This window comes from Leopardus geoffroyi, chromosome A1 (assembly GCF_018350155.1).
Source record: "Leopardus geoffroyi isolate Oge1 chromosome A1, O.geoffroyi_Oge1_pat1.0, whole genome shotgun sequence".
NCBI lineage: Eukaryota > Metazoa > Chordata > Mammalia > Carnivora > Felidae > Leopardus > Leopardus geoffroyi.
In genome coordinates this window covers 90,083,820-90,099,717 of record NC_059326.1, presented here as the reverse complement: position 1 = coordinate 90,099,717, position 15,898 = coordinate 90,083,820, and the positions used below count along the sequence as shown (strand labels likewise).

The 15,898-nt window shown below is 40.9% G+C and overlaps 1 protein-coding gene across 3 annotated transcripts in view; it reads right to left on the bottom strand.

Moving 5' to 3' along the window:
* Positions 1 to 15,898, bottom strand: part of RNF130 (ring finger protein 130) — a 143,340-nt gene that overhangs the window by 104,881 nt on the left and 22,561 nt on the right. For all 3 annotated transcript variants that reach the window (XM_045484606.1, XM_045484597.1, XM_045484611.1), the window contains exon 2: positions 5,479 to 5,673. In XM_045484606.1, coding sequence (XP_045340562.1) covers positions 5,479 to 5,673 — 195 coding nt within the window. The remainder of the gene's footprint in view (positions 1 to 5,478; positions 5,674 to 15,898) is intronic.

The window sequence follows — 15,898 nt, the reverse complement described above, 5'->3', positions numbered from 1 at the left end:
CATTGGTGCCATTCACTGTTATCATGTTTTCCTTTACTTCTTTGAGCATACTTAACATTAATCCCTTTGAGGTCTGCCTCTGCTAAGTTCACACCTGGGAACACAGAGGCAGGTTATGCAGACTCTTTCTGAGAATGAACTGCAGTTTCATGCTTCTTTGCACAGCCTGTCATCTTTATGCTAACATTATGAAACAAGACATTTCAGACAATATACTGTTGCAACTCTGAATTCTGATCTTTTTTTGCCTTTAAGGTTGCTGTTGTCTTGTTTGCTCGTTTTGTTTAGTAACGTTACTGGGCCACACCTGTGAAATATACTTCCTCTCTGGTACACAGCCACTGATGTCTCTGCTCAGTTTCATATTTTTTCAATATTCTTTTCTTCCTTCTTCTCTAGACTAGCTTCCTAAGGACTGCCACTGTGTCTCATAGAAACTAGCTGTCAGCCAGTTCCTGGACACAGGTGGTACTCAAACATCTCAAATTAGTCAGGCTTCTGTCATCTGCTAATGGATCTGGTTGTCAGGAGAGAAAGTTCAAAGTTCTGGCCACTTCTAATCCTGCCTGGGTTACTTCTATAGGTCCCTTCTGAGTCTCCTATGTGTGTGCACATCATAGTCTCAGGGTCATCCAGGAGTGTAAACAGCTCCAGCTCAGTGGTCACCACAGAGAGTATGGTCTCAGGCAAGAACACAGCTGGGTACAACCTTGGGCTGGGAGAGACAGACACTGGCCTTTCTCTATCTCCCTGTCCCCACAAAGTCACTTCCAAGGACAACAGGTCAGGCATGCGTATCACCCACCTTTCCGTCCCTGCAGAGCAAGCTATCAGACCTTGCCACTCGCTCCACTCTGGCAGAAACTCCATGCAGCATAGCCTGGGGAGTGTGGGAAGCAGCCCCTGGCCAAACACCACAGCTTCCCATTGTTCTTACCCAAAGTTTGGCAGTTTTTCAAAACATAAACGTGCCTCAGATCGTTGTATGCCTCTGGCTGATTTCCAGAACACTGAAGTGGATGCTTCTGTCAGTTCTGTTCAGTCGTATACTTGCTTTCTTTTAAGAAAATTTGCTGATCTCCTCACTTGGTCACAGCCAGAAATGCCACCCTTCTATTTACCTTTTGATCCTTTATAGAGCTTTTCTTTCTTAGGAATTTTATTGTGACAGATTTCAAAAACCAAAAAATTAAAGAGAATACAATGAATATCTCTATACTCAACCCTCAGCTTAAGAAGTGACACATTACAGATATGTCTGAACCTCATTATTCTCCCTGATCCTACTTACATTTCCCTCTCCGGAAAGACCCATGATCCCAAAATTTGGTATTTGCTAATCTAATGTGTGTTTTTGCTATTTCATACCTATATACATGTGTATATGGCAACTGCTATCTTGCATTTTTTTAACATTCAAATGCTATTTGTACATATTCTACAACTTGCTCTTTTTTGCTCATTATTGTGTTTTGGGCATTTATACATATAAATACATGGGGCTTTAATTCACTGACAGTTAACTGCTATACAAATATGCCATAATCACTCTGTTCTCCTGTGATGGACATCTGGGTGTTTCCAGTACTTTGCTGTTACAGTGCTGCTATGAATATTCTTGTTTGTTTCCCATGCACATATCCAGAGTAACAAGAGGATGACAGAGAGGGACTGTGAATGTTTGTGTAACTATGTGAAATCTCCCACTGGCTCCCACACGGCTGGAGGTAGAAAGTGGGAGATCTCCTAAGAAGGATAAACAGTGGTTATCCTTCACACTGGGGATGCATGGCCTTTCATAGAATCTAGGTTTAGAGTCACAAGAGGCCTTCCCAGACAGGAAGCAACTTGTCCTATGTCACGGAGCAAGTCAGTGGGAAATTTGGGACTAAAACCTAGGTTTCCTGTTTTCACTTCCTTGTTTCTCAAAGCAAGATCTGTGGACTAGAGGCATTAACATCACCTGGAAATTTGTTAAAAATACAGAATGTTAGGCTGTACCCCAGATATGCTGAATCAGAATTTGCATTTTAACGAAATGCCCAGGTGGTCTATCGTACACTGAAGTACTGAAAAATACTCTAGAGTATGTATATAGGCATGAAATTACTGTATCACAATATATGCATTCTTTAGCAATATCACGTAATGCCAAATTTCTCTCTGAAGTATTGTACCAATTTACTTTCCCACCTTACTCTGATTTTTTAGGTGTCTAATTAGAACATGAAGCCATTTCTTACTGTTCATACATCTACTTTTATTCCATTTGCCTCATCAAGGTTCCATTTACTAAGAATATATCCACAAACTCTAGCCCTAAATTTCCCTACCTGTGCTATGATACCCTAAGCTGTAATAAAAGGATTACATGGTTAAGTAAGTTTGGGAAATCACAGATTAATCTAGGTAGAACAAGTTCTTAACTCTAACACTCCTCAGAGGCCTCAGAATGTCTACCAGGAGCGACTACAAGTAGGCTACATTTCAAGCATTTTCCTAAATTTATTTTACCATTTACCTTTTTTCTGCCATGGGTCATCTATGAACATATATGAATTAACTTACGTTTCAAGGGAACACAGATGGAAATCTGTGCTAATTTATACAGGCTTCCTTCCTTTTTAAAACAAAAATCATTTAAAAAATAAAAAAGGGTATCAATTTCCTCTCTTATAATCCTCAGATCTCATATTTGAGAAAGACTTATTCTAGCTACTTCTCTGCAGTTTTGCATATGTAAAATAACATCACCAGAAAAGAAAAATATATTTTGCTCGGATGAGTTTCTCCCTCTCCATTTTTCTCCATGTTTTCAGTAAGAAGAAATCAGTATGGAATGATCAGGTCCAAAATTTCAAATAGTTTTTCTTGACTCTGAAACAGCCAAGGAGAACAAACTGGCACCTGCTCTGAGGCCCAGAGCAGAAAAGCCACTGTCTCTAGTCCAGAGTTCCCACACAGATGGCCAGCTGAATAAGACTGGCCCTTAATCTCCTTTTGGTTTCCCTGAAGAAATTAAAAGTTACAGGTCTCCAGAGATCTCTGGAGAGTGAAAATCACTCATTCTTGCGATTTCATTACTTATGCTTTCCTACAATTTCAGTTTTTCTGCAGTGAGCATGTGTCAGTTTTGCAACTACAAAAAATACAGTCCTAAAAGGTTTAACCTGAAAGGAAGAAAAATCACAGAATGAAATTTAAATCCATCTCATTACTCTATCAAAATACACACAAAAGGTGACTCTCAGTGAGGATGAGGACGCCTTTGAAAGGTAATGGTCTAAAACTGATTACATGATTATATGATTAAAAGTTAATTCTTTAAATAAGTCATTTACCTTTAAAATACTTATCAACACAGTGGCGCCTCAGTGGCTCAGTTGGTTGAGCATCCGACTTTGGCTCAGGTCATGATCTCATGATCTCATGGGCCGTGAGTTCGAGCCTCATGTCAGGCTCTGTGCTGACAGCCTGGAGCCTGCTTCACATTCTGTGTCTCCCTCTCTCTCTGCCCCTCCCCCACTCATTCATTTTCTCTCTCTTTCTCTCTCTCAAAAATAAAAAAAAAAAAATTAAAATACTTATGAATACAGAACTCAACTTCATCTAGGTTTCAACTTTAAGAGATCAGAGACCACTGGCAGACCTATGCTCAGTCTCCCTCCTGTTGCCAATTCTCTTGATGTGTAAGATGGGAGAGTACCTGCACCATGCAGTTATGGTGAGGACTAAGAAAATATGTATTAAAAAGCTCCATATAATATGTCAGCAGGGAAACACATATTAAAACAACTTATTAGAATGGCAAAAATCCAGAGCACTGGTCGCACCAAATGCTGGCAACGATGTCGAACAGCAGGAGCTCTCATTTACTGCTGGTGGGAGCGCAAAATGGTACAGCCACTGGGGATGATGGTTTGGCGGTTTATAAAATGAAACATGCTTCTACTATACAGCTCAGCAATCACACTCTTTACTATCTACCCAAAGGATGTGAAAACTTAGGCTCACACAAAATCTGCACACAAATGTTTATACCAGCTTAATTCATAACTGCCAAAACTTGGAAGTAACCAAGATGTCCTTCAGGAGATGAAGAGATAAACTGTGGTATATCTAGAAAATGCAATATTATTGGGGTGCCTGGGTGGCTCAGTCAGTTAAGCGTCCGACTTTGGCTCAGGTCATGGTCTCAATAGTTCATGGGTTCAGCTCTGTGCTGACAGCTTGGAGCCCGGAGCCTGCTTTGGATTCTGTTTCCCTCTCTCTCTGCTCCTCCCCTGCTCACTCTCTGTCTCTGTCTCTCTCTCAGAAATAAACCATTAAACAAAAAAGTATAAAGAAAAGAAAACAGAATGTTATTTAGCACTCAAAAAATGCACCATCAAGCCATGAAAAGACATGGAGGAAACCTAAATGTATAATACTAAGTGAAGCCAGTCTGCAAAGGCTATGCACTATATAATTCCAACTATAAGACATTCTGGAAAGGCAAAACTATGGAAATAGTAAAAAAAAACAAACCAAAAAAAACCCACAAAAAACACAAAAAACAGTGGTTTCCAGGGGTGGGGAAGTAGGAGGATGGGGGGAAGGATGAATAGGGAGAGCACAGAGGATCTTTAGGGAAGTGAAAATACTCTGTATGATACCATAATGATGGATTCATGTCCTATCTGTCCAAACCCACAGAATGGAGAACAGCCGAAGTGACCCCCAAAGTAAACCAGGAACTGTGGGTGATTATAATAAGTCAATGCAGGCTCACTGACTGTAATGAATGTACTGCTCTGGCTGGGGTGTCGATAGTGGGGGAGGCTCTTTACGTGTGGGGCTGTGTGGGAAATCTCTGTACTTTCCACTCAATTTTGCTGGGAACACAAAACTGCTGTAAACAATAAAGTCTATTATAAAACATCCCCCCGCCCCCCAAAGCTTATAGTCCACTGCCTGGCATATGTATAGTAAGTGCTCAATAAATTGCAACTACTGTTATTAAAGCAGTTACATTAGAAATGAAGAAACACCGTTTCTACTGTAGTAATGCTAATCGCTGAATCAGTCTCAACATTTATCCTGATAAGATAAAAAGCATCCTTCTTGAAGAGGTAATCCTTGGGAGTCCATGACATAACCTGGACAAGTGATTCTGAATAGAATACATGTTATTTTTCAAAGTTATCAAGTGGAATGTAGAAATGTAAAATGACTAAGAACTTAGTCACAACCAGTTACGTAGTAAGTGCAAGTTTTACAGACTCTGTTGTCATTATTTAAGAAAAGGATTCAACTAAAGGAAAAAGACATGCATCTCAATAAACAAACAATAATACCAAAAATGAACATAAAAAAATGAATATAACCATAGAATGATGTTGTAAATGATGTGGATTCAGCGGTGGTAGAATGCTTACCCACAACGCACTAATATCTAGAAGGAAAAACAAAACTCACACCCCCCCTGGTTTTGTTTACCTGGATGAGTCATGGTAACAGGCTCCTCTTTGGATTTATTATTATAGATGACCACGGCCACTGCATTGTGGAAAGCAGCCCGTGATATTTTCTCTTTAAATGTGCAATTTCCCCTCTGCAGCAAGGCAATCCACTGTTTGATATTAGGAGGGACAAAGAACCGTGTTTGAGGATCACAGCCCAGATGATCAGCAACTAAACAGAAAAGGGAAAAAAAAACCATTAATTTTTTTCTCAAGTAAGGATAAATAAAATCGATCTTTATCAAAGTGCTCAACTGTTTCCCCAAATCTTCTGGATACCCAAGGCACTTCAAGCAGCTCACTGTCAACAGAGCTATGAATATAGCCATGAAGGACAATACAATGAACCTGCATCCGTATCTGTACAAGGAGAGAGATGCTCCTTGAGATGTTAACCGTGGTGCAAATTAAAACCCTGAAAAATTCTGTGTAACTTCAGAGACTGACAAAGGTAAAAAAGACTGATAATGCCCAGGGTAGGCTGGTGAAGAGAGGAGGAAGAAAAAGCAAACACAGAAATCCCAACACCAAGGTGACTAATCTACCCCGAATTCTGCTTTCATCACATCTACTCTTCACTCCACACCCCCTCCCCTACACCCTCTCCCCCCACACCACCTCCACGCTGCAGAGAGAGAGAGACTGATTTTGCTTGAGGTAAATGAGGCCAAACTGAACTTTGTTTTACCAAGTGGTCTTGTTGAAAATTCAAGCATGTTTGAACAAATTTCTTAATAAGTGTCTAAGGAAATTAGAAAAAGTAAGTTTTGGCTTGTATTTGAAAATAATATGAAACTAGAAACTAGAATAGATTATTCCTCTTACATTTACTGGTAAAAATTACAATTCCATACTAAGATATATATACAGTAAAACCTTGGATTGTAAGTTGTTCTGTGAGTGTTCCACAAGATGAGCAAACATTTCTAATAAATTTTAACTGGATAAATGGGTGATGTCTTGCACAACGAGTAGTACATGACACTGAATATCACATGATCACACCTGAGCCATTGGTTCTTCTCTCTCTCTCTCTCTCTCTCGCTCTGACTGAGGGATTGTGGGTGATGGTCTCCCATGCTTGGATGCTCAGTCTCAGGCCACGGTGTTTGGCAAATATCAGTGATTTTTCAGAATGTTAGAAGGTGCCCACAACTGGCCCTAGTGTATTTTTTGTCACTTCAAAGAAAGTACCTATGGACAGTCCTTTGCTTTTCCATACAAGAGCAAGCTTAGGAATGCTTTGCTTCATTCTAGGTCAGGCTGCCTGCAAATATAGACCCTTTCCTCTGCTGCCTTATTGCCAGTTAGATTAAATACAGTACATGACAAGAGTTTATTAATACTGTACTTGTAGTCAGCATCCGTGCAAGCATATACAATGGCTCCCATGCAGAAAAAGATTCCATTGAGCCAACAGATAGCACTGATTCCGTGAGTGATAGTGAAAGTCACCCTACATAATAAACCCTCCTCTCTCATCTCCCTCACACCAGCCACAAAGGTTTTCAAAGGTAAGTGCAGGTTAATTTATGTATTTTTCTTTATACTTTGTATTTTCTTTATTATTTTGCATTATATTACAGCACTGCAATAATTTTTATACGAGTATTTTTAGGTTGTGGAGCAAATCATCTGAGTTTCCATGATTTCTTATGGGGAAATTCGCTTTGATATGCAAGTGCTTTGGACTACAAGCACATTTCCAGAACGAATTATGCTTGCAAACCAAGGTTTTACTGTATTAACTTTACTACCTCCACCCATCCAACAAGATACATGAAGACACCAAGACTACTTGGGACTAATTAATTATAATTACATGGCCATTGTTGTGGATTTGGGGGGAGAGTTTGTTTCAGATACCTGGAAGTACACTGGAACGTGTCAGGCTGAGCTCCACAATTTGGTCATCAGAGCTCTGCCACCCTTTGCAAATCTTAAGAAGCCACCCCTGGCTGCTTTTCCCACTACCCATCCTCACATTTCCAATAGGTTACAGTGAAAGGGAAGAGTGGTCCAGAGAGGGGAAAGAAGTCACAAAGGTAAAGTTTGCAGATGACCACACGCAGTGCCAGAGGATGGCAGGCCCTAGGCCTCTTGGAGTCAGTCACTATCAGTATCGCACTGGCTGGCGGGGAGATGACAAAAGGGTAACACTAAAAGCAAATAAGTAATAAAACTATTAACTCAGTATTAACCAGTAATAAACTGTATGAAAAGATGACACAGTGGGGAAATATTTGCTTTCTACACCCCAGAAGCACACTACTTAGCAAAAGAAATGAAACATTTACACTGAGCTGTAAAATGTAGAGGTGTCACTAACTTCAGAGAAATGGTACACCTATCATTCCTGTTTACAGAATATCTTTCCTGAAAGTCTCTTATTATCATGGTGAAGGATCGCAGTTAAAGTGTACTTGCTACCAAAGGTGTCCTAATACAGTGAGAGATCAATGATTTCATGATGTCATGATATATATCGTTGACAACTACCACCCTTCTGCTTAGACAATTTCTGTACTCAGAAACTTTAGTCCTTTCTCAAATTAAGTGGATGCAAAAGAGCCTGTATCACAATTTTAGTAGTTAACTACTGAAAGGCACAGTCAAGGCATCGTGAAACTCTGAAATCCTGAAACAGACTGTTTACCCACAGTGGTATCTGTTTCCCAGATAAGGATGTGGCCTTAAAACACAAGCATTTAGGCTATGTGTTATGATAACCATAATAACCTCACTGTCTTGGGATAACTTCCAACACTATATCCAAATAGAGAGCAATAACAGACCTGGTTTTAAGTGTTTCATTTGTAATGCTTCAAGACATGCTGCTGCACAAACCCTGGAAGGAAGTGCAGAATCAGGAATAGCTAAAAAGATCTGTATTCCTGTCTTCAGCAAAATATTCACTTTTCTGTGGCTTATCCCATCTTCCCTACGATTGTACACGTATTCACAGTGGAATAAGGAAGACACAAGATGGTCATGAAATCAGCAAGATGTGGGGTCCACATTCCAGATCAGCTTACTTACTAGCTGAGCAACTGTCCCAGGTTCAATGATCTCATCTTCAACTTTTTTTTTTTTAATGTTTATTTATTTTTGAGAGACAGAGAGACAGAGAATGAGTGGGGGAGGGGCAGAGAAAGAGGGAGACACAGAATCCGAAGCAGGCTCCCAGCTCTGAGCTGTCAGCACAGAGCCCGACGCGGGGCTCGAACTCACAAACCGTGAGATCACGACGTGAGCCGAAGCCAGACGCCTAACCGACTGAGCCACCCAGGCGCCCCTCATCTTCAACTTTTACTTATTTACAAAGATTGAGTTAAAAAATTTTAATCTCACAATAAAATAAAATAAAATAAAATTTTAGTCTCACAAGAGTTATGTATGTGAAAAAGGCTATACTAATTTCTCTATTCTTAAGTACTGAAAAAATTCCTTTAGTTTTATGGGCGTCATCCTATCTGGTCCTAGTGTTCCACCAGTTTGGTGCCATGTGGATTTTCTGTGCCAATGTGTGTGAAATCCAAACAGCTTAGCAGCACATGTCTGCCCCACATCCCTGGCTCATAACAGCTCCTGTTCCCAAGTCTCATTCTCTCTCCCCTTTGTGCTGACAGCGTCACTGTCTGCTTAGAAGATTAGCACTTCGGGGCACCTAGGTGGCTCAATTGGTGGTTGGGCATCTGACTCTTGGCTCAGGTCATGATCCCAGGATTGTGGTATAAAGCCCCACCTTTGGATCTTTGCTGAGCATGGAGCCTGATTGGGATTCATTCTCTCTCTCTCTCTCTCTCTCCCTCTCTCTCTCTCTCTCTTCCTCTTCCTCTCCCTCTGCCCCTCTCCTGCTCTCTCAAAAAAAAAAAAAAAAATCAGCATTTCAATAACAGTCACCATTTCCAAGGCTGAAAAGACAGAAGAAAGGGCGCAGCCACAAAGCAAAATCTAGCAAACATACTGAAGGAGAACTTTAAAATTCTCTTAAGGAATCCCCACTAAGAAGAGATTCTACCAACAACTTCACAATCCAAACAAAGTCCAACACAGACTGTATGAGCAAAAGAATGTCCTTGTTCTCTAAATTCACCCAAACCATCATCCATAAAAGGCCCTGAAAACATTTACATCAGCAAGAATATGCAACAATAAGCAAGAATTAAATATTCAAGTTCCTGTTCAAGGAAGGAGTTTTCATTATTCAGAAGAAGAAGGTTAAGAGGTTTTCATAATCACTTAATACTGTAGCATGCTTATTTTATCTATTTATTCCTTCTTGTAATTACAAAATAACTTCAACAGTGAAAATGTTAACAGCTCTAGAACATCTTCCCAGGACTGAGGACTAACTGGTTAAGTGGCCCTACTTCACAATTTAATACCAGTTGTTGTTTATACTTGAAGCAATTTATTAAGTGAAGACATAGTATGGCATAAAATATCTATGCAATTAGGCACCATTAAAATTTATCAATAGCAATTTGCACAAATTCAAAATCATTTTCTTTCTTTTTTTTAAAACTGCCAAATTTACAAGAAGACTTCACCTCTGACTTCTTTGCATTTATTAGTTATCGTGTCAGGAAAAACTTTTAGGAAGGTATCATGAAAATGTGAAATTACAGAGAATATAAAATACAGTATTACAGTATCTTACAATTTTGTCAGTCATACTTCAATAAACCTGAAAAAAATGTTATATTACAGAGAAATGGAACTTCAGGTTTTTTTTTGTATGATCTTTCCTGTTGCATCCAGAAACAATAATGAGACTTTTCTTTATTCCTTCACAAAAACCAAGTAATTATTGACAGGAACAATCATGGAATCCTCACCTCAACGAACAATAACTTAAATGCTCAGCAACATAGTTAAGTACCAAAGAGAAATGTGACAGAACCAAACACTTTAGTCTTGAATTTACAGGAACCTCTAAAGGTACCGGGGAGGCATGCCTGGCACAGAAATATCAACAATACTGGTTGGTAGTATAAAGTAGCAGCATGAAGGTGCTTAGAAATCCAGGAAAGGAAAAGAGCAACATGACGGTAAAGGTTTCGAGGGAGTTGGAGCCTGAATGGAAACCTGGAAAACTGCTAAGCAGAAACAAGGGGTGCAGGAGTGACCGGCATAAGAACAGAAAAGACGTAAGCCCTTCTTCTGAACTCTCCCAAAAATCAAGCAAGATGATACATAACCGAAGTGACCATACTATGCAAACTTCAGATAATTCTGAAAAGAGGACCCTGTCTGAAACAGGAAAAGAGGAAGAATATTCTGGCACAGAGTACGTAAATATTTAAAGGGTTCTGTGAATAAGTAAGTAAGTAAATAAACAAACAAATAAAATCTCTCTTCCCCAGGAAGCCTGGTTCATTTGATTCAGTAAGACCTTGTCTACTGAAAATGCAAACACCCCATCTAGGACAGAGTGGTCATCACATTATGGTGTGGGGGTAATGCTTCCTCCCATGCCTGATGACCACCAACCTGCTGCTGTGGCTAAGAGTCAGGCGGGGCTGGGGCACGTGACGGAGGGTGCACAGCACAGTTACCCCGGTGCGCTTCATGCTCTCAGAGCCTGCGTGTCTGGTTTCCTCTGTCTGAAATGCCAATCCCACCACTTCCTTGCTGACGACTTCCTAACCTCAGGATTCTGCTGAAGTTCCTCCTCCGGAACTGCCTCCCGGCCTCCTAAGGCTGAGTTGGGTGCTTTATTTGTGTTTCCATGGCATCCGGAGAGGACATATATCCTACTATACCAGTGGCTGGCTGTTTATCCTGAGTATCTCCTACAGGATGAGATTTAGCATCTCCTCTAGTATGTCTGGCACAGAGCAGACATTTACCCTCCTAGGTGAAGGCAGAAATGGAGGAACGACAAAGGGAGATTGAGCAGAACTGATACAAAGAACAAGTTTGTGCCAGGGACCGCAGTTTCATGTGTTCTGACTGGTGTAATGTTCAATCAGCTGCTTCCTGCAAAAGAAGTAAAAATAAAAATCAGCCTAATTAGTTACCCTAGATACAGATGTTTCCATGGCCAGGTATGTTCTGGTTGTTTCCTATTTCCACATTAGATTATAATCTCTTTAATCTTCAGATTTCCCACTTCTTACCCTGTCTTTCCTTATTTCCCCGTTAAATTCTAATTTTATGATTCAAAGAATAACATGTAATTCTTTATTTGTGCTTCCAGTTTCTCAACTTTTAATGTTCAGCTACGGGATTTAAGTGTCTCGCTTCCATTCCTTCATCCACTTCCATGGATATAACTTATTTTCTTACGATTTCTATACTTCCACTTAAATCCAGCATCTTTTCATTACTGATCTTCAGTGGTTGTTTGGTCTTGTTGAAATGTTTTGCTTTTCCTTTTGTCTTAGTTTCCTGTTAACTCACTTGTACGTTTCAGTGTTTTCTCTAAACCTTGCATCCACTCTAATTTTCTTATCCCCTCCCCCCACCCCCTTGCGGTTCTGTTAGTGTTTTTCTTTTCTGGTAGGATGTGTTATCACAATGGCCGGGAAAAATTATCTGGACCCTAGACTTTCTTGATTTCTCAGGAGCCTTACATTAATGATTATTCTGTTTTCTTTTTCCTCTCAATTACACCTGCTGGTTGGTCCCTTCCATTTTAAAAATAAAGAAGAAAACAGACCTCTTGAAAGACCTCCATTTGCTGCCACTGCTGTCAAGAGCTGCCTGTCCTGCTGTTCCCACTTCCTCAGTGTCTACTCATTCCTCATCACATTTCATCCAGCCACTCCATGAAAGTGCCCTGAAAGGTACCAATAACCTCAGCACTGCTATCTTGGGACACTGTGCTCTCCTCCAAACGGACTCTCAGTAACATCTAGCTCAGCTGAGCGCTCTCCTGCCCTGGCTCTCAGGGCCCTCCTCCTCCTCTTTCACAGCCTTCCTTCCTGGTCTTCTTTCCTCACTCCTCTCCCTACACCTGCACCTGCAGTGTGGACACTCCTGAGCACTCAGACCACTTGGATGTAGGTCTAGGACCTCCCTCTCTCCCCCGCAAGGGCTAGAGGTTCTTTCTACACTGATGGTACACTTTTTTCTTACTGGAACAAGGATGTTTACTAACATCTTCTGCTAATCAGCCCTTTCCTGAGAAACTATTTTTCACTTTTTACTTATATAAATTCACAGTTTCCAGCATATAAACTAAATCAGGCCAACAGCATGCTAAGAATCAGGAGAGAAATATGGAAAATTATACACAGGGAAGGGATCTATTCCCCTCCCATTCCAAGCAGAAACTGGTCTCGAATTTAATGAGCATTTAACAGACGTGTGTGGGGCATGTGTGTGGCTCAGTGGGTTAACTATCTGATTCTTGACATCGGCTCAGGTCATGATCTCGAGGTTCCTGAGTTTGAGCCCTGTGTCGGGCTTTGCACTGACAGCATGGAGCCTGCTTGGGATTCTCGCTCTCCTTTTTTCTCTGCCCCTCCCCTGCTTCTGTGTTTCTCTCTCTCTCTCTCTCTCTCTCTCTCTCTCTCAAAATAAAAAAAACTTTAAAAAATGAGCTAATAGGCATTCTTGAAGGTCTCCACTGGCTCCCATGGAGGGAGATGTGGGAGGGAGTCTCTGTAGGCAGGTGGACAGTCTGTCACTGTCTGATTTGTTTCCAGGTTACTCTGCCTCACTTCCAGGCAGGACCATGGGATCGTCCTGGGGTCCAAAGTACATTCTGTTAGTTGCCCCCCCCCCCCAAAAAAAAACAAAAACAGAAACCTTTTTTAATTGGAGCATCTACAGATCACCTCTAACCGCGCCATATGCTTTCAGTAACATCTACCTGGGCTCCAGCTCCAGGGGGAGGGAAGTTGACACGCAGTCTAAGATGAGCCACAGAGAAGTGAAGAACTTAACTACATTTGAGGAGAGGCCTTTTCTCTGTTTCCCATGGGATGTGAATAAGGAAACGTGGCTCTAGCTGTTGCTGGCAGTCATTTTATCACAAAGAGGGAACAATCTTAGGACCAAGTTAAAGCTAAGATGGCAAAGGGGAGGGATCAAAAGGAACAAGATGCCTCCTAACACTGTTATGTGTTGAATCCCTCAAAGTGGCCCTAGCTTTGAGCTTCCAGTTCTGACACAGAACACTATTTGTATGCAGTGTAAGCAGGCATTTGTTGCTTGAAGCATTCACACTTCTTGTGTATGTCAAGCAGCAGTGGTTAAGATTGGGGCTTTATCCCTGCTGAGGGGCTCTCTTAGTTCACCAGGATCCACGCCTGGCTACTCAAGCCTACCAATAAGTCTGAACCTAAGGAGAAGGCTTCCCTGGGAAAGTCCTTTGCCACAGGGAGGCAGCCAGGAGGTCAGTCCTTTGTCACTTTCCCTCACTCAAGGGATGTGGTAGCCATCTGGGAAAGGAGAACTTTGTTGGAAGACTAACATGTCGAGCAAGGATTCTTGACAAGGATCCACGTGGGCAGAACGCAAAAGGCTGATGGAATGCGAATGAAGGAAAATCATCTTTATTTTTGCTACACTTGGAATGAAATCTAGCGTTTTCTTCATCTATGAATGTAGACAAGAAAACATCTGTTAACTATAACTAACAGCAATTACATTAGTTACTGCAGATATGGCAAAAACATAGTAGAGATTAAACTTAGTAGACCCAACATAGTAATCAAAATGATCAGACCCAACACTAGATCCGTTACTTAATATGATCATAAGGACACACAAATATTTTGAATACCGGTACTGTTTCAGGAGACTTGGTTTCCTTTAATCCTACTTACTTTTGCACTTACCACTATTCTGAGAAGCAGACTAAGGTTTTCTTTTTCACTAGGCTGCAAAAGGAGTCTCAGCTGCCAAGTTTAGTGAATTCATATTACTTATATGATATACTTGGACCCATTTCTATTACTTTACTTTGTTCTCATTTATCCTGTTATTCCTAACTTTTTTTTATACTTTCCCCTCTACTTCTGAATGCACTGATCATGTTTTCTCTGCTCCTCCTCTTTTCCTCCATTTATATATTCAAGTTTTGCTTTTTATTTTTTAAAAAATTTTTGTTTATTTTTAACAGAGAAAGAGAAAAATGGGGAGGGAGAGGGAGGGTGGAAGAGAGAGAGATAGAATCCCAAGCAGGCTCTGCACTGTCTGCACAGAGCCTGACATGGGGCTTGAACCCAGGAATCCTGAGATCGTGACCTGAACCAAAATCAAGAGTCGGACAATTAACCAACTGAGCCACCCAGGCGCCCCCCTCAAGTTCTACTTTTTAGAGGTCACTCTTAAAATGTTAACTTGTACACCTGATAAAGAGTTTATATTTAACCAGTATCTCTATTTTCTTCCTGAATAACAATTTCATAGGGCTACCACAACCAAGTCCTACAAAATTGGTGGCTTACACAGCAGAAATGTATTCTCGCACAGTTGTGAAGGACAGAAGTCTGAAATCAGGGTTCTGGCAGGATCATGTTCCCTCCGAAGGCTTTAGCGGAGAACCTTCCTTGCCTCTCCCAGCTTCTGGTGGCCCTGGGTGACTCTGGCTTGTAGCCGCATTATTCCAATCTCTGCCTGTCTTCACATGGCCTTTTCTACTGTGATGGTGTCTTCATTTCTGTCCCTAAAGATACTTATTGTTGGACTTAAGGCCCACTTGGGTGATGCAGGATGCTCTCATCTCAAGATCTTAATTTAATTACATCTGCAAATGTAATTTTTCCAAATAAGGTTTCTACACTCACAGGTTCGGGGGCATGGACAACTCTTCTGGGAGGCCACCATTCAACCCACTACAGAATGTAGCTCCAACCACCCCATTTCATCTTATGAGTAATTACCCAGCATCCAATTCTACCTTGCTTTAATTATCCCATCCCTAATATTTAATGTTTCATACAGTCAATGCTTATTAAATGTTACCTACAGATACTTGTCAGCCTTTATGTTAGTTTGGGATCTCCAGAGAAACAGACCAGTAAGATATGTGTGTGTGTTTGTAAAAAGATTTATTATAAGGAATTAGCTCATGTGATTATGGAGGCTGACAAGTCCTAAGATCTGCGGGTAGGTCAGCAAGCTAGAGAGTGGATGTGATGATGTGGTTCCAGTTCAAAGTCAAGCAGCTTGAGACCCAGGGAGAGGTAATGTTTCGGTTTGAGTCCAAAGGCAGGAAAAAGCCAAGTCCCCAATTTGAAAGTAGTCAGGCAAGAGGAATCCTCTCTTACTGGAAGGAAAATAAACCCTTTTGTTTCATTCAGGCCTTCAACTGATTGGATGAGGCCCACCCACACTGGAGGGCGTCAAATCTGCTTTGATCTGCTTTATTCAGTCTACCAACTTAAATGTTAATTAATCTCATCTAAAAACACCCTCATAGAAACACCCAGAATGTT